Here is a 21,889-nt window from a genome sequence, read left to right on the forward strand (position 1 = left end):
CCCGACCCTCGGGCCTGGGGGGCTCCGAGGTCCCCGGGCCGCGTTCTCCGCCCCCCCCCCCCCGCCCGGCGCCGTCCCAGCCCCCTCCGCTGGAAACTCGTTGCCCTCGCCCGCCACTCGGCCCGGGATCCCGGTTGCGCGTGGACCGCGCGTCCCGCTCTCCGCCGCCTATCCGGGACTCCGAAACGCGCGGCGAACTGCCCCCTCCCCCACCGCCGAGACGGGGTGCGACCGCCCACGTGTCGCCCCTAGCCCAGTCGGGTCCGTCCCTCGGGCTCCCGGGGCCGGAGGATCCGGAGCGAGTTGGTCAAAGGCGAGGAAAGGGACCAGGGCGGATCCGCTTCCCCCTCCCCAGGAACGGGCGGGGGAGGGGCCACCGCCCCCTCCTCCAAGCTCCCGCCCCTCGCTTCCCCGAGCGCCGAGCGGAAATTACCCCCTCCCCCCGCGGGTCTGACCTGGGGACGTGGGCGGGGCTTCGCGCTCGGCCCCCCGCCCCCGGCCCCTCTCCCGCCTTCCCGCCCGGATCCCACCGCTGCACCCCAAACAAAGTTCCGAGCCCCTAACCCAGCGCTGGGAAAGCTGCGGTCGCCGGCCTGGGTGGGGCGGGCGGAGGGGACTCCACCTGTCTGCCCCCGCGTCAGGGAGGGAGAAGGGGAGCGTTCGGATCTCCACCCGGTCACTCCCTCCCTGAGACCTCCCCCTTCGGTTCGCTCGGGTCTGCTCACGCTACCACTCCTCTTCCTCCTCTCCACCCCTCCCTCTCCTGGGGTCAGCTTGGGCCGGAGCCGCGCGTTCCCCCAGGACCTTGAGACGGCCTCGTTCAGCAGCCGAACCCCGGGTGCGAACCACCCTTCCCCCGTGGGAATCCCGAAACATGATTTCTTGCGGCTCCCTCGTTCCCAGCCGCGGTCCCCCCGCGGTCTCGGCTTCCCGGTCCCGCGCTCGCAGGGTCCCTCGGTCCCGGATCCCCGCAGGCGGGGGAGTCTCCCAGGGCTGGGGCCGGGAAGGCCGAGACCCCTCACGTAAAAATCCAGGGGAAAAGCGCCTTTCTTTTTAAAATCGCCGGCTCGCGCGACCCCCGCCTGAAGACCCCAGAGTCCTCGGCTTCTCTTTGTCTATCTCGGCCGTTCCCCGCCTGTCAGTCGCTAGCAGTTAACCGGGGTAGGGTGGGCAAACTCTCCCCCCAGCCTGCACACGAATAAAAAAATAACCGTACATTTTACCCATAAAGAGGTGGGAGATTCAGGGCCCGACCACCCTCCCCCAGCCGGGGCCGGGGTAGGGGGATGGGTGGGGGCGGGGCGCCTCCCTAGGGGCCAGATTCTTGCCAAGGGGGAGGGGGCAAGCCGAGCCTCGGGAACGCGGCCCCCGCCGCCCTGTTTTCCCCCCGGGGGTGAGTTGAGTGCCCCCTCCCCCCGCACCCCAGGCTAGGGATTGGTGGGCAGGGCCGGGCTGAAGGGCCGATGGGCCCAGAGGCGTCGGGGGTCTTCCCGAGCAGGGTGGGTGGGGGCTTTCACCACGTGGCTTCGCCTTTTTTTTTTTTTTTTTTTTTTCCGCTCCATTTTTTTTCAAGTCGATTTTATTTAGAGGCGGCGCCAGGGCGGCCGCGGAGAAACGTGACACACCAGCCCGCTCGGAGGGGTTTCGGACAGAAGGGAAGGAGCAGCGCCGAGTCGTCCGCCTCCCAGCGCGCCGCGGGCACTTCTCCCGGGCCTCGCCGAACTCTCCCGCGACCTCTGCGCGCCCTCAGGCCGCCCTCGCCGCCGCGGGCTCCGGACAACTTCAGGGGTGGGGTGCGAAGAAAGTTTGCGGCTGCTGCCGCCGGCCTCCCGCCTCTCGGCCTAGGAGGCTCGCCGCCCGCGCCCGCCCGCTCGGCCTTGCCAGGGACCGCGTCCCGCCCCGAGACCGCCACCATGAACAAGCTGTACATCGGCAACCTCAACGAGAGCGTGACCCCCGCGGACTTGGAGAAAGTGTTTGCGGAGCACAAGATCTCCTACAGCGGCCAGTTCTTGGTCAAGTCCGGCTATGCCTTCGTGGACTGCCCCGACGAGCACTGGGCGATGAAGGCCATCGAAACTTTCTCCGGTAAGAGTGCGCCCACCTCCCCGGAAAAACCACAACGAAATCCCCGAACAACGGAGACCTGCCCCTCTTCTCTCCTGGCCCGCCAACTCCTCTGTCCCTCCGGCCTGCGGGGCTTGGCCTGGGCACCCACCGTCCGCCCACCTCCTTCGACGCCCCCTGCATCCCCCCGACTCGCCCCTCGCGCGGAAATATCCCGGACCTCCTCACCCCTTCCTCCCAGCCCCAGAGCAGAAGCTGGAGGCTTTAGCAAGGCCGCCCCTGCCCCCCACCGACGGGGCGGGGGGCCCCATTGGCTGTGTGTGTGTGTTGGGGGGGGTCCCCACTCTGGCGGCCCCGGTCCGGGCATTATTTTCACGTCCGCCCCTCCCTATCCGAGGCTGGCCGCCCCCCACCCCACCCCACCCCCCTCGGCCCCCTGTGCGAACACCCCCTGCTCCCGTTCCTCCGCCCTAGGCCTTTCCAGGCGGGGAAAGGGGTCCCCGCTCCGTCTCCGATCTCCCGGGAGCCCGGTGGGGACTGCAGCCTTCGGGCAGGACCTGAGACGAGGGGGTCCCGCCTCCCGCCCAGGGCCTGGGCTTGAGCCATTTTGATTTGAAAGTGGGGCGTGAGCGGGGTGGCGCGGCGGCGGCGGCGCCGGGTCGCCATGCTGCTTCCCGAGACGCCCAGGCTGGGCCGAGAGGCGCGCGTCGCGGCCGCCGGGGACCCTCCCCGCGGGGCCCCGCACCGCTCCCCCAGGGCCTCTGCCCACCACCGGCCCCGACAGGTGAGCGCCCCGCCGCCCGGAGCCCCTCTCCGCGGCAGGACGGGAAACTAAAGTTTCATTCTGCACCCCTCCCCCGCCACACACTTTGGGAGCATCGGGGGGCCCTTTCTCTCCCGGCCCCTGCTCCCCACATCTGGGAGTCGAGCAGGCAGCCCGCCCACACGAACGCCCTCGTCGCCCCTTTCCCGGATCCGGCTCCCAGAGCGAGCCACTGCCCAGCCAGCCTCGGTGGGAGAACAGAACGAAACGAAAATTAACAAAACACAATAACGAATTTATAGGTTCCACCATTCCCAGAGCGGCCGTTTCGCGTCCCGGCCGCGGAACCCACTGCCTGGATTCCTGGGCAGATCTCAAATCCCAGGAACTCCTGAGTGCCCCTCTTTCTCCGTCCCTTTCCCACCCCACACTCCTGTTCCAGCTCTTACATTGTCTTTTTTTTTTTTTTTTTTTTTTTTTTAATCTTTAGGGAAAGTCGAATTGCAAGGAAAACGCCTAGAGATTGAACACTCGGTCCCCAAAAAACAAAGGTAGGAAAGGGCCCTTTGAGAAGGGAGGCAACCTGGGGGCGCTTAGAGGCTGTGTTAAGGGGTCCATAGTGTCTCCAGTGGAAGAAACCCATTACTGGCCTTCCCACCCCCAACTCCGGATGTTGGGGGCAGGGAGGGAAGATTGGCTAAGATCTTGTAATGGGTGGTTTACAGCTTGTAAAAAATAAGCCGGGTTTGGGGTGGGCTGGGAGAGATGGTATTTGGAGAAGTAAAAGGGAAAAAAATCAAGAGGGGAGAAGCCTTGTGGAGTTTATTCAAGGTGTATGGGGCCATTTTTGTGGGGAAGCTAAAAATCGTTGAAGAGTTGGAACTCCTGGACATTGCTGCAACTTCTAGCAGGCCTCATTTTCTCTTTTTTCTCCACTCATCCCTTAGCATAATTCTTAAGTGGATTGGGGGGGGGGTCCCCTCCAGTTCCCTAGGGGAGGTGGATTTGGAGTTCCTGTCCCCAAAAGAATTGCTTGTGCTTTATATGTATTTCTGCAACAGGCAAGGACCTTTTTTTTTCTCAGACCCCTACTCTTAGTCCCTCACATCACACATCCTCCCCTCCCAACTGGATTTTGCAAAGAATATGCTTTGGCTGTGTGCTATCCTTTCTGAGCGCCCCCCCCCCCTCCCTTCAGTCCATTGTTACAAGGGGACCATCTGGGGTGAGAGCTTTGTGTTCAGGCTGTGAGCTGGGGCTCTTTGGAGGGTCTAGAACTCCCTGGATGAATAGTGGAGAGAGAGAGAGAAAGAGAGAGTGTGTGTGTGTCTGTGTCCCAGTACCTTTCTGTTCTCACTGAAGCAAAAAGTGGGGTACCTCTATGATGTTCCCCCCAAATGTGATTCATGGAGGGGGGGGGGTTCCAGATCTTTTCATTGAACTCTGGTTGGGAAATTATAAGAACAGAGTCGGCTCTCTCAAATCTGACTTTAAACATGTTGACAGTGCAGTTTTCCCTCCTGTGGCAGCTCCCAGGAAATTTTTGAGCCCTGTGTTACCCTCTCCCCTCCCTAGGTGTGTTCTCCCCCTCATTTCACTGGAAACTTGCTGCATTGAGAATAATCCCTGGCCTTTTTCCTGGGTGGTAAGGTGTAGGTGGGTGGCTTTGGTTTTTTGTTTTTTTGTTTTGTTTTGTTTTGTTTTTGAGCCTGTGAAGTTTAACTGCAAAGTTTAAGTCAGATAAAAATCTGTTCCGTGGTTTTTTGCTTTGAGATATTTTAAGTAACTTGGAGCTATTGTATCTATAGATGATCAATATGGCTTGTAACTATGTTTATAGAGTCTGTGATTTAACCTCACAGTGCTTCCAATACTCTTATTGGAAAGGCAATTAGAGTTAGGAGTAAAGAGGCAATAAAATCGGAAGGACGGGGGGCAAAAAAAAAAAAGGCTTATTTATTATTTTGAAACATTTCCTGGAGATGGGAATGAGAGCAGCATACTGACACCAGTAGATTTATTGAGAAGATTGTGGCTAATTGAACTGAAAGCTGAGTGTTTGAAACATGTTGATGAGAGAGATCCAGAATAACTGGAATTCTGAAATATGTAGGATTTTTTTTTTCCCTTTGGCGCTTCAGGATGGTTTAAATTGTAAAGAGAATGCATCGAAGGCAAGAGAAATAGCAAAACGTGATGAAATGGGACCCAAAACATTTATACTTTAATTTCCATGGTGCTCTGTATTTATGGATCTTACCCCCTAAGCCATCTGTTTGCTTTCAAGCCATTTTTAGGCTCCTTCTTGTTCCCTCCAAAATGCATTACTTAGGGCCCTTTTGAGTTGGGAAGGGGTGGGGTTTGTGAGAAGAGTGGGTACAAAATCTTCCTTTCCCCATCCATATTAAATTCCATCTTTTGTGTGTTCTTCCCTTCCCTGAAATAATTTTTTGAGCACAAACACTGAGTCAGTTGTGTGTGTGTGTGTGTGTGTGTGTGTGTGTGTGTGTGTGTGTTTGCGGGGTGGTGAGAAGGCACTTCATTTTTCTAAAATGAATCAATTTTTGAAGTTTTAGGATTTAAAAAAAGAGTTTGTTTGCATGAAGTCCGTTTGCTCTATCATTTTGAGTTCTTTGAAGGAAGCATTTTGTGGTATGTGTTTTTAGTTAGTCTGTCTGAAAACCAGTTCTTCAGTTGGTCTGGGACTGGCCTTTTCAAATCTCACGGATGTATAAAACAGGATCTAGTGAATTAACTATAACTGATATTTGAAGCAAGATGAACAACTGTGCATGTGTATTTTGTGTGTATGTACTTCTTTTCACTGTTTAAAGAAATAGAAGTAACTATTTTTGGTGCGCTCAGTTCCAAATGAGATATGACTTGACACATTTCTGAGAGATTCAAGAAAGTCTAAACCCTATGTGTTCCTGTTTTTTGTTTGTTTGCTTGGTTTTTTTGGGGGGGGCGGGGATCAAACAAATGATAGAAGGTTACAGCAGTTACCTTAGCATCCCTGACTCTGAAGTATGCATCTATTTTGTTCTAAGTTTATATCTATTTGAATATAATTTGTACCTTTTTAAGAACCCAAGAGACCGAGCCCTATGTATTTACACTGAAAACATGTTTAATTTTAATTTTTAATCGGGTGACATTCGATTTCTTCCACCTTTCCAAACCCCTTCTTAGACAGTGTTGGAATTCTGGCTAACAGTTTTGGCTTTTTGCTGAGACTTTGTGTATTTTCACTGTCAAATGTTAGGACAACGGAGAAAAGCCAAGAGCATGTTTAAAACAGTTGTGGAAAGGGTTTATATATGTGTTTTATTTTGAGAGACGTAAGAGTCCTTTAAGGGAAGGGGGGGGTCCCATTTTAGACGTGTTTACCTTGGGAAATGACTTGCTTTTTTAAGGGAATTAAACTTTTATTTCATTTGCCACTGTGTGTGCCTTTTTCTGGAGGAATGTGACGTAAAGACAGCATACCTACTGTCAACTGCTGTCATAAAAATGAAAGGTGTTGGCTGTTAAGAGAAAAATGGAAGAGGTGCACCGCCTTTCTGCATGAAATGTGTTCAACTTAAAAGATTGATTTTCCTAGGCAGGTTAATGGCGGTTCTTTTCTCTAAGCTGACTTAACATGAGGCGGGCTAACCACTTTCCCTTTAATTTTCCAACTCTTACTACAAAAATGCCCAAACAGAAATTGGGTGTCAGAGCCACGGAAGCGTGGGAACCCTCCAAAAGGGCTTCAGCTTTATTCCGATTTTGCAGTCGAACTTCCCAAAGTTAGCAGCTTTGGAAATCTGTGCGAAGGGGATGTCCTTCGTAAGTGGCAAAAATATTATTTTTAATTTTAAGTGATTTGCTCTGAAGTCATTGGATCACTAAGTGTTTTCAAAACAAGCAAAAAGATTTCGCCTTCAGAAATGGATTTGTCTTTAATAAACAGTGTTCTCAGGGGCTGAAAGTGAATTATAAGGGGTTTAAGAAGCAAGGGAATGTCTTTAAAAAAACAACAAAGGAGTAAAAAGTACAGGGTGGGAGGATTTTCAGGCACTTTTACTTTAGTGGTCGCAGTTGAAAGATACATCTGACCTGTATTAAGCCAGTAAGTTTCACACTTTTAGTAAAAGGTTTTCTTGTGAGTATGTGGTTAGGGCTTTTTTTTTTTTTTTTTTTTTTTTTTTTTGCCTTGATATAAATTTAAAAATGGTTGATTCTTAAATTTGTCTGCACTCTTTGGAGAGGGAAGGTGGAAATCAATTCACTCTCACTTAATTTCCACCTAGCATGTAAACCTTACACATTCGTGAGTTATGTTTTCTTCGCTGCCCAGAGGAACCCTTCACTTGTTGCCACTTAGTGCACAGCATTTCAAGATCCTTTCCCAAGGACAGTGGTGTTTGTCCATTGGAAGAGTTGTGGGTTTCTAGAATCTTTTCTTTTCTGACCCAAAGTCAAAAGATGAAATTTTACCTCAGTGCTTTCCCCGATGGAGAACTTTGGAGGAAAGGAGGGGGAAGAGTTGTAATTCCCATCGCTAATTTATTCCAAGTATAGTCAACTCTTCCAAATGTACAATTTTAATGGCATAGCTTTTGGTGGAAAAAGAGCAAAACATTCTTGTAATTATGTTTCAGAGATGAAATACATGACATTAGCAGTTGGAAAAATCTTGATTCAAAGGTTCTGAGCTTCTAATCTTTTCAAATTACCTTAATATACATCATTTGAATCTATGTCATGTGTTTGGGTACTTTTAAGGCTTATTTTTTAAGAGTTTATTCTATACTTTAATGTGTAGCAGCCAGCTGACAAAGATTACCACTGAGATAGGCTAGGGAGGATACAATTATAAAATATTCTTAACAATTTCAGATCTGGTTTGGTTGAGTAAAAAGGGGGGGGGGGTGGGGAGACCAGCAAATGCTGTGTGAGATGGGGGGGGGGAGTTGCTGAAAGACATATACGGGTTCTATCTCTTGGGTGGCAATGTTGTCATTAGAATGAAAGTGTGAACCAGAGGCGTTTGAAGAACAGACATTTTGCCAGCTGTTAGGATTTGAATCCAGTCTCGTTCTCAGTCCGCCCTCTATAAAGATTCCTAAAACGTGGCCGATGCCTTCCAGAAAGTGCAGCTTAGAATTTGGGATGGGAGTGTTGAGGGAGAGGGGAGAGGAGGGGAAGGGGGGGGGGGGGAAAGCAGCAGCAGGGGAGACTGGAGAAATCAGACGAGTTAGTCCCGGGTTGGAAATTCCAGACGGGGGGAAAAAAAGAGAAAGAGAGATGGGGGTTGGGGTGGAGTCCCCGCTTCCCTTTTTAAAGAGAGGCGGCCGGAGGCGCACAGCGCCCCACGGGACAGAGGGGGTCGCAGGCGGGCGCTTTCGAAGACGGGTGGGAGATCGGGGCGAAGGGCAAGGCGCTTTCTGCCGGCGGGGTTGCCCGCCTGCCCTTCCCCTTTTTGCAAAAAAGCCGAGAAAGTCGCGGCGGCGCCGGCTGCGCTTCCTGGAGGGCCCGCGCCGGCCCCGCTGCCCCACGCCTTCCCCGCCCGCAATCTCCGCCCGCTCCGTTCCTGGGGGGGGAGGGGGGCCGCCGGCGCGCCCGCAGGCCCGGGGATGGGGGGGGGGGGGCTCCCAGGAGGGCTTCCCTGCCCGAGACCCCCGGCCGCGGCCCGCGGCCAGACAGCCTCGCCTTGGACCTGAGAGCCCCCGGATCCCCAGCCTCGCCCACGTGGAGCGGTCCGTGGCTCTGGGCGCAGCCCTTTCCAGCGCCCGGGCTGTCCCTAGACCTTTCCACTCCAAGGCAGAAGCAAAAGGCCAAGGAGGATCGAAGAGGGCTGGGGAGGGAGGGTGGGGAAGGAGAAAAGGGCGAGAGAGGTGGAGAGAAAATGGAGGTGCATGTGGTTGTTGTGGCCCTCTCCCAGTAGCTGAGGCCCCTTGGCAATGGGGCGTAAGACTGGAAGAGTCAACAGGGTCCAGGAATCTTTAGAAAATGGACTGGCTCCCCGTTCCAAAGGCTTTAGGAAACAACCACAAAAGGGAGTAATGGTAGTCAACCCGGGCTTCTAGGACGGGTTTTGTTCCCCCGGGGTAAAAGGTGGACGACAGGCCCTCCAGTGGGCCACTGACTGGCCCTTGAAGAGTTTTCTCAGGGTCTCAGCCCGGGGTTTGACTTCATGTGAACGTAAAATTTGCACGCCATTTCCACCTGTGCGAAGCACATTTCCCCTCCTCGCCCACACCTTTTAAAACGCCTGTCAAAACAAAAGCAAGGAAAGGTCTCAGAAAACATGCACTGGAGAGAGTGCAGCCTTTTTTGGTTAACTGATAAAAAGTTTGATTTGGCTAGGAAGAGATCTTTCGGGGGAGCGTCTGTGCTAACATACCCTTGGAAGGAAGGCACGGCCAGCGGGAAGATATTCAGTCTCCAGTTGGCTAATTCCATTCCGATAGAAAAACTTGGATGTCCTCTCAGATTTTGTTCAAAGGGGCCTACGTGCTTTTTTAGTGAGTGGGAGGGGTCATCCTGATACTGAACAAGCAGAGCCAGCTTTGTAAGGCCTTATGTTCGCAGCCAGTAGGTTTGCAATAAAGAGTCAAGGAATGAAAGGCACAGCAGGTTCAAACAAGTTTTCATCCTAAAGACAGGTCACCGAAATCAAATGTATGTTGATTACGGGTAAATCGCAGGAGAAAAGTAGGTCTGCACCTCATCATTGTGATACAGTCAGAGAAAACCTGATTGCAAGACACTGAAATGTAACCGTACGGAACAGACAGGGCCAGAAATGGAGTCGCATCGCAGAAGTCCAGTCCTCCAGGGTCTGGAGTCCTGTCGCAGAAGTCCAGTCTTCCAGTTGTATGGCAGAGAGCATAGAGCATGGCGACCCATCAGTAAACTGCTTTTGAGTGAAAGAGCAAACAGCTAGATGATGAGAAGAATTTTTGACTGGTATGTCCAGATATTTTCAAAGCCCCTAAGGACAAGTCTGATTATTAGACAAGTGGCATTTAGGTGGCTCGAGGCACCTAAGGGACCTGTCAGGATGGATGGGTGTGAATTTCGCTCCTAGCGTAGGGGAAGGGAATGGAGAACTGTCCCTTTGAGAGGAGACAGGAGGGGACCTGTTTCCCACACCATGTCTGTTCCCTGGATTCTCGTCCGCCCTCTCAGTATTTCTGTAGAAGAGGGTTAAGGAAAACTTCAGTTTTTTTATTCATATAGCGTTAGTTTCAGTTGAAAAACTAGTCCTTCATCCAGATGTTTTGGCCACTCGCAATGGAAAATGTTAAGTCTGCGTGAAATTTGATTGGATAGTTCCGTTGATTGGATGTAGTTAGACTCTTTCAGAGGAGAAATCAGAATTCAGGAAAAAACTGTTTTGTGTAAAGGTTGTTTGTGGGGTCTGAGTTCTTTGGCAACAGGAACCTGGTGGACAGGAATCACTGAGCTCCTGAGGCTCAAGGAGAGAGGAAGCTCTATTAGGTCAGGGTCTCGTGACCTACCCTGGGTCCCTCCCTCCACCCTCTATTGGACTGTGGAGGAAAGGTCTCCCAGGAGAGCCCGGTGTTTAAAAAACAAGAGCTTTGGAGTCAGGCAATGACTATGAAACCGCAGAAGTTAATCTTCTTAAGCCTCAAGTTTCTGGAACCGTAAACCGGTGTTACTACACATTAACTATTATTATTGCTGTTGTTACTTGTTTTAGATAGGGACCCCTCTGCCTTCTGTCTCTGGACTGGCAGCTTGGGGCATATACTCTAAGGCAGTAGGTCGGGTGTTTAAGCGTGCTTCTGTGAACGTGGCCTGTAGTTTACATGGGACAACGAGGGGCAGGCATATGGAAGGGGGTTTGTGTGTAGGGAGCTCTGATAACCTGCATGTTGAAAGGAAAAGCCCCCTTTTGGGAGAGGGAGCTGAGGCTTACCAGGGCAGTCCCCCCAGACCCCCTGGGATGTGGACCCCCGCTGCCAAGTCTCTTACCCCTCCTGTCAGACAAAAGGCTCGAAGAGAAGGTGCTAGCATGGTGGAGAATGCTGCTGCTGGTTATTCCTTAGGGGAGGGGGCCGCAGATTCTACTGTTGTTGATGCCATGAGCCCGGGCCAGGTGAAATTTCACACTTGAGGGCTACCGTCAAAGGGGCATGTGGTGTAGGGATACTGGTGAGTGAGGAGCCACCTTCGTGCTGCCGATGAGGTAAGTGTTACAAGAATTCAGGATGGGAAGGGGACAGTGGGAGTCCTTGAGCGGCTGAGGAAGGAAGAAATGAGAGCAGCTTCCCCCACCTGGTGGGAGATGGTCGCGTTTTGCCTCAACGCTCCTCTCTCTCTCTCTCTCTCTGTCTCTGTAAGCTCACAAAACAGCCTTTCAGGAGTTGGGGATCCCTGGATGCCCAGGAAGTGACTGCATACACTGTTCCCCGTCCTGGGCCCTTGTAGACGGCAAAGCTCCAATGGCCTCGCTTTCCCTGGCCCCCTGGACTGGAAAGGGAGCACTCCCCCCCCCCCCAACATCCACTTCCTCTCTCTGGTGCTCCCTGTTCAAAGGGTGCACAAACACGCGCTCGCGCGGACCTATTGCCCCTTTCGAAATCGCAGTGTAGGGACTGAGGATTGAACCTTCTCTTAGCGGGCTGGGGAGAGGAAGGGCTTCCAATCCGGATGTGGGTTTTGGCCATTTAACAGGCTTGTGACTTTAATCAGTTACCATAAAGGGTTTTTACAATTAGTTGACGTGGAATGATATGTGTTGCCTCTTTCCTGGAGTGGCGTCTGGGATTGCTTGGGGCTCCTCAGCTTCCCATGAGGTGCTCTGAAGATGAAGAGGAGAAAATGAGGGGAGACAGGAACTGGGCTGGGGGCTGTCGGGTGGAGTGAACTTGTTGAGGATGTGTGTTCGGAGCTAGAAATATTTATTCTACTTCCTCCTCCAGGTCTCTAAGTTGCTTGGGAGAAGTCCGTCTGTAACAGAGCATTTGCTTTGGCAGGATTTGGAGACAGAACCCTAAATTAAAGAGTAAAGATGATCCTCTGCAGACCAGGCTGTTGGTGGCTGCAGCCAGTATGTTCTGAGCAAGGACTAGACAGAGGATGTTGGCTTGGGAAGGAAGGCAGCAGGGTTCAGAAGAGTATTTTCTTTGAGTTCTTTGGTGGAGGGTCCCCCACACCAGCAACTTTTTACCGAACGTAAAAGAAGGGAAAAAATCTAGCTAGCTGACTAGCTTTTTTACCGAGAGGGTTTTCCTGAATGTGGTCATTACCATTTTGAACCAAAGCGGCTGCCGCTGCTGCTGGCTTTTTTATTTATTTTTATTTTTTTTTTAAATGTTTTTACTTATTTCTGAGACAGAGACAGAGCATGAGCAGGGGAGGGGCAGAGAGAGAGAGAGAGAGAGAGAGAGAGAGAGAGAGAGAGAGAGAGAGACACAGAATCCGAAGCAGGCTCCAGGCTCTGAGCTGTCAGCACAGAGCCCCACACGGGGCTCGAACTCACGGACTGTGAGATCATGACCTGAGCTCAACCGACTCAGCCACCCAGGTGCCCCGCTGCTGGCTTTTTAGAACAGGGTAGAGTGAGACCTGTCCAGAGTAAGCTGGGGGCAGGCAGGCAGTGGAATAAAATGATCTTCCCAAACATCCTAGGTCTTCATGAGATAATCTTTCACTTTCCTACCCTTGCCCCTCGCTGGGCTATCTTGAATGAGTAGTTGGCTGAATTTAAACTTTAAAAAAAAAAAAATTTTTTTTTAATGTTTATTAATTCTTGAGACAGAGACAGAGCATGAACAGGGGAGGGGCAGAGAGAGAGAGAGAGAGAGGGAGACACAGAATCTGAAACAGGCTCCAGGCTCAGCTGTCGGCACAGAGCCCGACGCGGGGCTCGAACCCACGAACTGTGAGATCACGACCTGAGCCGAAGTCAGACGCTTAATTGACTAAGCCGCCCAGGCGACACACTAAATTTAAACTTCTAACTGGAGGAAGAGCCATGCCTGTCTAGGCCCAGGCTCCTTTGGTCTCTTCAGAACATCCCATGGTCAGCAACTTTAGCCTGGGCGTGTGTGTGTGTGTGTGGGGGGGGGGGGGGGTGCTCTGGCATTCTGGCATTAGCCATTTTCTGCAGGGGGATGGAGAGACTTTAAAGATACGTGGTTACAACCAAATGTGGCATAAGAAAATCTTTAACAAGATGGTGCGGACTGGTGGGATAGCTTGCTTGCATTTTGCAGTGAAGTTTGGTACCTCTGAAATATTTGTAATTTAAAATTTCAGTTTTTTACGTTAAAAAAGAATTTTAGATATTTTAATTTGGCTTTTTATTTTTAACCTTTTATTTACTTAATTCTAAGTGGGCTCTAGGCCCACAGTGGGGCTTGAACTCATGACCTGGAGATCAAGAGTCCCATGGTCCACTGACTGAGCCAGCCAGGCGCCTCTTAAATAATTATTTTAAAATAATTTAAGTCAGGGGCGCCTGGGTGGCTTGGTCGGTTAAGTGTCCGACTTCGGCTCAGGTCATGATCTCACGGTCCGTGAGTTCGAGCCCCGCGTCGGGGCTCCGGGCTGACCGCTCAGAACCTGCAGCCTGTTTCAGATTCTGTGTGTCCCTCTCTCTCTGCCCCTCCCCTGTTCATGCTCTGTCTCTCTCTCTCTCAAAAATAAATAAATGTTAAAAAAAAAATTAAAAAAAATAATTTAAGTCAATTAAATATTTTTAAAGAATAATTTTATGTGGTGAAGCATACGTAACATGAAATTTAGCATCGTAAGCGTTATTCAAAAAAAATTTTTTTTAACGTTTATTTCGTTTTGAGAGAGCATGAGCAGGGAAGGGGCAGAGAAAGAGGGAGACACAGATTCTGAAGCAGGCTCCAGGCTGTGAGCTGTCGGCAGAGAGCCCACTGTGGGACTCAAACCCATGAACAACGAGATGGTGACTTGAGCTGAAGTCAGATGCTTAACCAACTGAGCCACCAAGGCACTCGAGCAACGTAACCATTTTTAAGTGTGCAGTTCAGTGCCATTAAGAACATTCGCAGTGTTGTGCAGCCATCGTCTCCACAACTCTTTTCATCTTGCAGGACTGAAACTGTACCCAGTGAACAGAAACCACCCCCCCGCCCCTCTCTGGGGGATTTCAACTGTTGCCAGTTTTGCATTTTCCTACATGGTGGTCATCTCTTCATCCTATATAAAATGGGAGTCTTGGGGAGCCTGGGTGGCTCAGTCGGTTAAGCGTCCGACTTCGGCTCAGGTCACCATCTCACAGTCTGTGAGTTCGAGCCCCGCGTCGGGCTCTGGGCTGATGGCTCAGAGCCTGGAGCCTGCTTCCGATTCTGTGTCTCCCTCTCTCTCTGCCCCTCCCCCGTTCATGCTCTGTCTCTCTCTGTCTCAAAAATAAATAGAAAAAAGAAAAAAAAATAAAATGGGAGTCTTTGCCCTGCTCCCCCCGCGCCCCCCCCCCCCCCCCCCCACTGCGCTGCATTAAATACTAATTATTGGGTTTTTATTTAGCACTATTGGGTCTTTTTCAGGGTGGGGGAGAGAAACAAGGGTCGAGAGGGTGCTGCACAAAAGAGGTACAAGATGAAATCTCTGCCCTCCGGCATTTTCACTTCAGATCCAGGAAAAGCTGTGGGACAGCAGAGGCCAAGAGACTACGTATTAAAATGGGAGGCACACAACCTCAGGGACTAAAATAGAGGAGGGAGGCTTTGAGTGAGCTAAGCTGTGTTTTGGAGGATAGGCAGACAAAATAGCGGATTAAGGAGAGCATTATGGATTGACAGGGAGATAGATGTTGATGGGAAGACAGTTCATCTGGGAGAAAGGGGTAGGTAGCATTGTAGTGAGGAGGCCTCAGGCAGGGTAGGGCACATATCCCTGTTGCTTTCCTTCGCTGAGCATCTTCTTTGCTCCAGAGTTCTGTTCGAGGCGACTCGGGTCAAAAGACGAATTCCTTCGACAATTACAGGGAGCATTTATGGAGTATCTGTTCTATGGAGTATCTGTTCACATTTAACCAACGTCACTTTGCTGAATTCTCGTAAGAACCCTGTGCAGGTATCTTCATTCTCCAGAAGGAAGCTGAAGCTCTGAGTGGTTCAAGTAACTTAGCTGGTCAATACCTCGTCAGTACCTTGAATGGGGAGTAGCACTGGGATTCACACCCAAGCCTTTTTAGCTCTAAGGCTGAGCTTTCTAAGAAGGTGGGAACAGGTGATCTTTTAACAGTTCAAAGGAATTTATTTATTAATAGATTTTTTTTTAATGTTTCTTTTTGAGAGAGAGAGAGAGAGAGAGAGCCTGGGTGGGGGAGGGGCAGAAAGAGAGGGAGACACAATCTGAAGCAGGCTCCAGGTTCTGGGCTGTCAGCACAGAGCCCGACTCAGGCCCAAACCCACGGATCCGTGAGATCATGACCTGAGCCGAGGTTGGATGCTGAACCGACTGAGCCACCCAGGCACCCTAGCGCTTCAAAGACATTGAATCTTGGGGCGCCTGGGTAGCTTGGTCGGTGGTGTCCGACCCTTGATTTAGGCTCAGGTCATGATCCTGGGGTTGTGGGATCAAGCCCTGTGTCAGGCTCTGTGCTGTATAGAGCCCAGACAGCGTGCGAGCCTGCTTGGGATTCTCTCTCTCCCTCTCTTTCTGCCCCTCCTCCTTTTTCTGCTCCTCCCCCCAATAAATAAATAAATAAATAAATAAATAAGTATTAAAAGAAATTGAATCTTACTTTGAGCTTTTTTGGGGGGGAAGAGCATAAGGTTAGCAAATGAAAACATGCCCAACGTTAATGCCTCCGTGAAACCCCATGAAATAAACTGTGTCGGTATTTTGAGTTACAATTTTGAGTTACAAGGGCCTCCATCGTGTGGCGTGCTGGTAGGCACCAGCCCAGGAGCCGGTGGCCTATCTCTCCCCCACCTTTGTTTGGGTTCAACTGGGAGAAAATGGGAGGCTGGGGGGAAGGGCAGGGATTGAGACGCTTCCCCTCTCACCCACCCCCCTCCTCCTAGCAGGAAGGGACAAAGAGTTGACCTTTGCGACGAGCCTACAGAACCATAATTCATAGCTTACGTATGTTTTGAGGCAAGAGCCCAGGTACCTGCCCTTGGCTGACAAGCAGGAGTTAGGCTTCACGTACAGCGACCCTCGCTGGCTAGCGTCACCTGGCGTTAGTCACCTAACCTCTCTGGGCCCGTGTTTTTGAGCTGCAGAATGGAAACAAAACAGTCTTCTGTGGTGGTTCAGAGGCTCAAGTCAACCTCTTGTCGCTGTTCTGGGTTCCTAGGAGGTGCGAGTGTAAAGGACTTTGTAAACTCTCAAGTACCGTGCAAATGTGAGTTATTAATAAGATCATCATGAATTGATGACACCCCAAGAGGGCAGACAAAGAAGGTCCTTCTCACCCCCAGACGAATGCCCTACGCTGCATGGGGGGTATGACTCTTCGATTGTAACTTTTCAGAGGAGGCTCCTGGGACGCCCCGGGAAGAGGGTCTTTTATTCTCCAGGCCCGGAAGGCCCCTTCGTTCCGTGCCCCCAGCCCAGCCCAGCCCAGCCCAGCCCACTCCCGGGCCTCAGTTCCTGCCTTCTCGGTGGGAGGCCTCCCTGGCCTGGTCCTGCCTCCTCCCGCAGCCCGGCCGAGGTCTCTAAGGAATGCCGCCTCCCGGGCCATTTTCTCCCCTCCAGCTTCTGCGGCCCCACTTCCAGCCCTCTCCCGGCCCCCTACCCCCAACCGGTTCCCACTTAAATGCTTGCAGGCCTGTTTGCAGGCGGGAAGCCCCCTCCCCCACAGGACCACCTCAGTCACAGCCCTGACCACAGGGAGGTCGGGTCTGGATTTACTAAAGGACCCCGGAGGGGGAGCCTGCCCCTCGCTGGCTGCCTGGCTCGCTCATGGGGTCGGGTTTCGGCCGGTGGCTCTGGAGAGAGAGACAAAGGGCAAAGTCCCGTCCCCACCCCCACCCGGCAGCCCGGGGGGCGCTTGTCCCCTCCCCCTCTGGGCCCCGCCGGGGAGGCGAGGCCCCCACCCCACCCCCTACCCTGGGCCGGGCGGACCCGCTCCCAGCGAGTCGGGGTACCGAGGGGGTTCTGGCGGCAGAACATTCTAGACCGCCGAGCCTGCGACGGGGGCGGAGGGGGGGGGGGTTGGGAAGGGGGGGACCGGGGGCATCGCCTGCCCCCTCCTTGAGCTCTGCCGACAGGGCCCACCCAGCGGCTGGGGTGGGAGGCCGCGCGCTCAGCTTTCCCTGGGCGAGGTGAGGGGCTGGGGGAAGGGGCCGCCCGCGTGGGGCGCAGGCCCGGCGACGCCAGCGCGGCCGCTCAGCTGCTCAGGCCTTCTCAATTGCCCGTTCATGAGGGCTCCCCTCCTCCCCCCCAGCTGCTGCCAGCCCTCCCCCACCCTCAGCTGCTGCCGCCCTTCCCAGGCACCTCTTTCTCCTCCTTTGCCCTGCCTGCCCCCGCTTTCCGCGGCCCTCCTCGGCCCTCCTCGCCGGAAGGCCCCGCTCGCCACCCTGGGGCTCCTGGCAGGCCTGCGACCTTGCCTGCTGCACCATCTTGGGACGCGCCGGTGCAACCCCACCCCACCCCGGCCGCGGTCCTTCTGCCCTGGGCTGGGGAAGGGTAGAGAGGCAGGATGGGTGTCCGGGTCCGAGGAGAGTTGTTCCGATGAACTGCTCACCCCACGAGGAAGAAACAAACACCAGCTTCCTGAAGTTTGCGACTACCAACAGCAGGTCTTGGCCGGCAGCCGGAGGGGAGACAGGAGTGAATCCCTTGAGGTGGTTACCCTCCTGCAGGAGGGACAGCCAGCGCCCCTTGCCACTAACAGGATGATCAATGTTCATTTTTAAAAATGTGTGCTGGGAGGCATTTACATCCTTTCATAGGGAGCACTCGCGATTCCAAGAATTAATGCTAAGTCCCATAGGGTCTTTTCTTCCCTTCCGGGTGGAATGGAGTTGCTGCAGAGTGATTTCTCTTGAGGCTGGTCTAGTTTCCTCTTCCTTGCTTCTGAGCCCCCCCCCCCCCCCCCCGCAAAATCTTGTCTTGAACTGGGCTCTCCAGGTTTGCCATTCCCTGCTGAGGAGAGGCTCAGCCTCTCTCCATTCCCAAGGCATGCCCCATGATGCTTTCCACCGAGCCCCAGCTCCGTCCTCAGCCAGGTCTCTGGGTCCCAGAGTGCCAGATCTTCTGGCTCTTAAGCTTTCTGGAGAAATGCTGAGATTCCCCACCGGAGGGTGAGAGTTCAACCTGCACCCCTCGTGCGGTCAGGGCAGGAAATAGTCTTTCTAGCCCTCCAAGAGTATATTAGCCTACCCCACTGGTAATATGGTGGAAGATGCTGGAAGGGTCTCACTGCTAGCCTGAAGAAGGTGGTGAACAATGTCCGCAACAGTTCGTTTCTTTTCTTTAAAAAAAAATTTTTTTTTAACATCTATTCATTTTTGAGAGATCGAGAGACAAAGCGCGAGTTGGGGAGGGGCAGAGAGAGAGAGAGAGAGGGAGACACAGAATCCGAAGCAGGTTCCAGGCTCTGAGCTGTCAGCACAGAGCCCGACGTGGGGCTCGAACCCACAAACCATGAGACCGTGACCTGAGCCGAAGTCGGTCGCTCCACCGACTGAGCCACCCAGGCGCCCCCGCGACAGTTCATTTGTCATCCCACACCATCGCTACCTCCACTAGGAAGGCTGCGCTGCTCACCGGGGGTCACCTCGTTATCATTTGTCCCTGCACAGTAGGTTTATTCCGAAGGCTGCTTCTGCCCACCTCCCCATCCCCAGATTCCCCTTCCTCACACTTACTAGCGTAGCTAGAGCTCACGCGGGCCCCCCCCCGCCCCTCCGCTCTAGGAACCACTCAGGTGAAAGACGACAGTTCTAGGCAGAGAGCAAGGTGGAGGGAGGGAGAGGCAGTTGGCCCCGGGCGGACTTGAAATTTGTCTGGAAAGAGCTCCACTGTCTCAGAGCTTCTGTTTTGGCTTCCTCTGGTGCTGCCCAGATGGGCAAGAAAAAAACGTGGGCTGTCTTGTCAAACCATGTATTTCCAAGATGAGTGAATTGAGCAAAGTATTCGTCTTTGAGGTTTGCTTGCTAACACAGCGAACGCGTCCCCTGCTCCGTGTCTCACCTTTGCTTCCTCGCCTGTCCCTAGACGTACACGAAAATTCGCAAGAATTTTTGGTGACTACCCTCTTACGCTGCTAACGTTTCTCTGACAGTCATCCAGCCGTATTATAGTATAGTTAGCTTTTCTGTGAGTTAAACCCTGTGCCCAAATTAGAGCCGCATGCAGTAAAAGCCAGTTGGCACGCACTTAGCCATACAGAATATGGGCATTTTTCCTGCTGCTGACATGGGGGCTATACAGGCTTCTGCTGTGTTAACACTTCTTGTCAGAGAGAAAGCAGCAAGGTTTGGTGAGATGAGCATACGCCAGCCTGGAAGGAGAGCTGAGTTCTAGTTCTACCTTAGAGCTGCCAAGGCGCTTTTCCTTTTTTCTGAGCCCCCGTTTCTCCAACTGTCAAATGAAGGTGACTGGTTGAGGACCCTCTCAGCCTCGAGGGGCTTACTCCTCTCCTGCTCAGTCTATGAATCTGATCTCCTTTAACGGGAACTTCCCAGTGCTGGCTTACGGGCTGTGTGTGTGTGTGTGTGTGTGTGTGTGTGTGCATGCATGCATGCATGTGTGTGTCCTTGGTCCCATAAGAAGCCTAGCGATCCCTCACCCCACCCTTCTTCTCTGGCCTCCAGGTAGGCCAGGAGCACGTTAAACACTGTACAGAGCCTTACGAAGGAGAAGGCTGTGTGGTTCATTTCAGAGTCTCTTCTGGAGATTTGCTTTTCCCTTCTGCTTGTTTCCGGCATTATTAGCACAGGAATCAGCACATGTGGGACAGTACATGTGTGCTACATCCATTTAAAACAACATGTTCACACTGGGGCGCCTGGGTGGCTCAGTCGGTTAGGCGTCCGTCTCTGGGTTTCGGCTCAGGTCACGATCGCCGGGTTTGTGAGTTCGAGCCCCGCATCAGGCTCCGCGCTGACCATGCAGAGCTTGCTTGGGATTCTGTCTCCCTCTCTTGCTCTGCCCCTGCCCTGCTCGCTGTCTCTCTCTCTAAATAAATAAATAAACAAACATTAAAAAAAAAAAAAAAGACCATGTTCACAGGACCACAGATACACCCAGTGGTGTTCCTGCCTTCCCGTACCCCCTCCTACACCCTGGCATTCACCTGGGTGGTGCATCTGCGCTGCCCGGTCTTGTACCTTTCAGTAGGTTAATATTTTCCTTTCCAGCCCCTACCCTGCCCATCAGCCCACCCGACAGCCTGCCTGTCTGGCTGCCCTGCCTCTGGATCAGCCTGGCATGGAGCCCTGGGCACGGTGCCAGCTCCTCCTCCCCCCCAACCCCGCCCCCTTTCTCAGCTACTGCCATGCCTGGAGCGTGCCAGGTCCGCCTCCTTCAGCGGCTTTCCTGGACCATTATTTTCTTCACCTCTCCACCCTACAGGGGTGCGGGGGCAGGGTGGGGAGGAAGGATGGGGTCAGTGGTGATCTTATGGAAAAGGCAGAGGTTGGCACTTTGGGACATCTTTTATGTGTGACTTCCAGCTGGCAGAAACTGGGAGGAGAGCCAGCTTCGGGAGGGTGCTTCTACTCCAGCACTAGTCACAGGGGACTCTCTTGTTGAGAGAAGTCCACAGCATCACCCACTTCTGAAGGGATCCAGTGGACAGCCGCCCTCTCCTCTCCAGTTAACCCTGTCTGTTCCCTCCTCCCATCCCCAACAAAATGGGGTCTCCTCCTGGACTGTCTTCTCCATGAGAGCAGAAGGCATGCCTGTCTTCCATCATGTTAGGTCTGCACTGTAGCACTTCTCAGCCTCCTGCAGTAGAAATGCAGTGAGAGCCACAAACGTAAGTAAATTTTCTTTTTTTTCCTTTCTTTCTCTTTCTTTCCTTTTCGCTTAGATTGTTTTTGATTTTTGGAATTTTCTAAGACCCATGTCAGAAAAGAGTGAAAATAATGAAAAGGATTAATCCTAATATTAAGTGAAAAGTTCGAAGTATTATTATCGTTAACGTTTATTTATTTTTTGAGAGAGGGAATCCCAAGCTGGCTCTGCACTGCCAGCACAGAGCCCGACTCGGGCCTTGATCTTACGAACCATGAGATCATGACCTGAGCTGAAATCAAAGCGTTGGGACGCTTAACCGACTGAACCGCCCAGGTGCCCCTGGAAAATTCAAAGTATTATTCGTGCAACATGCCATCAATGTAATAATGAGGTCTTTATCTTGGGGGGTGGGGTACAAAGTGGTAAAGAATCTGGTGCATGTTTTTTTACGCTTAGAGCCTGTCCTGATTCAGTTGCTAGTAAGTTTTCATCGGAAACGTTTGATCTGTATTTAGACTTCCCAAATTTTACGGAGGAAAAGTTAAAGTTGTATGAACACAGAAGACAAGAAAATGATGATCCCGGTTGCGGTAGCCACAGTTCAGTTGCTCAAAAGCCACATGTGACTAGCGGCTACTGTGGTGTAGACAGCACGGGCCCAGTGCTTAGTAGGTGCCAGGAAAATCTATGGAATAAATGACTACAGCAGCTGGACTACAGAAACCTTGGGGCAGGTCACGGTAGCGAGTTTCTTGACTACTTATTAGGATTGAGCAAGCATGATGCGTCTGCCGGTGTGTAACATCTTTGCTCTTTTCCAACGTGCACGTGATAACTCGAGCCCCATCCCCAGCCAAGCTTATTTTCTAATTGCCTTGGGTTAGTTTCTTCCCAGCTTTTTGAGAAGATACCTGTAGGCTCGAATGAAGACTCAGACGTCATTGGGAAGAGTTAAATGCGTAGATGTGTGGGAGGATGTCTTAATTTGGGACATACGGATGGATTCTGAAGTTCTCATTAGCTCCTGAAATCTTGAAATGGTGTGCAAACTGTTGGCGTTTTTCTGGTGTAGAGCGTTCTTCCCTTTTCTCACATTCCTGATGGAAACCAAGTCTCAAAAAAGGCAGGGGGGCATCTTAAGAACCA

General features: G+C 52.4%; 1 protein-coding gene across 2 annotated transcripts in view; it reads left to right on the top strand.

The window, feature by feature from the left end:
• The first annotated feature begins 1,591 nt into the window (after positions 1-1,591).
• The window catches only part of IGF2BP1 (insulin like growth factor 2 mRNA binding protein 1), a 41,911-nt gene continuing 21,613 nt past the window's right edge, over positions 1,592-21,889 (top strand). The window contains exons 1-2 of one of the 2 annotated variants that reach the window (XM_019415865.2): positions 1,592-2,088; positions 3,321-3,381. In XM_019415865.2, the coding sequence (XP_019271410.1) occupies positions 1,914-2,088; positions 3,321-3,381 (236 nt within the window). In that variant the 5' untranslated portion in view covers positions 1,592-1,913. The remainder of the gene's footprint in view (positions 2,089-3,320; positions 3,382-21,889) is intronic. The other variant, XM_019415863.2, reaches the window with a different exon arrangement.

The sequence above is a fragment of the Panthera pardus genome, unplaced genomic scaffold, assembly GCF_024362965.1.
Source record: "Panthera pardus isolate Hobbes unplaced genomic scaffold, ASM2436296v1 HiC_scaffold_3, whole genome shotgun sequence".
NCBI classification, from domain to species: domain Eukaryota; kingdom Metazoa; phylum Chordata; class Mammalia; order Carnivora; family Felidae; genus Panthera; species Panthera pardus.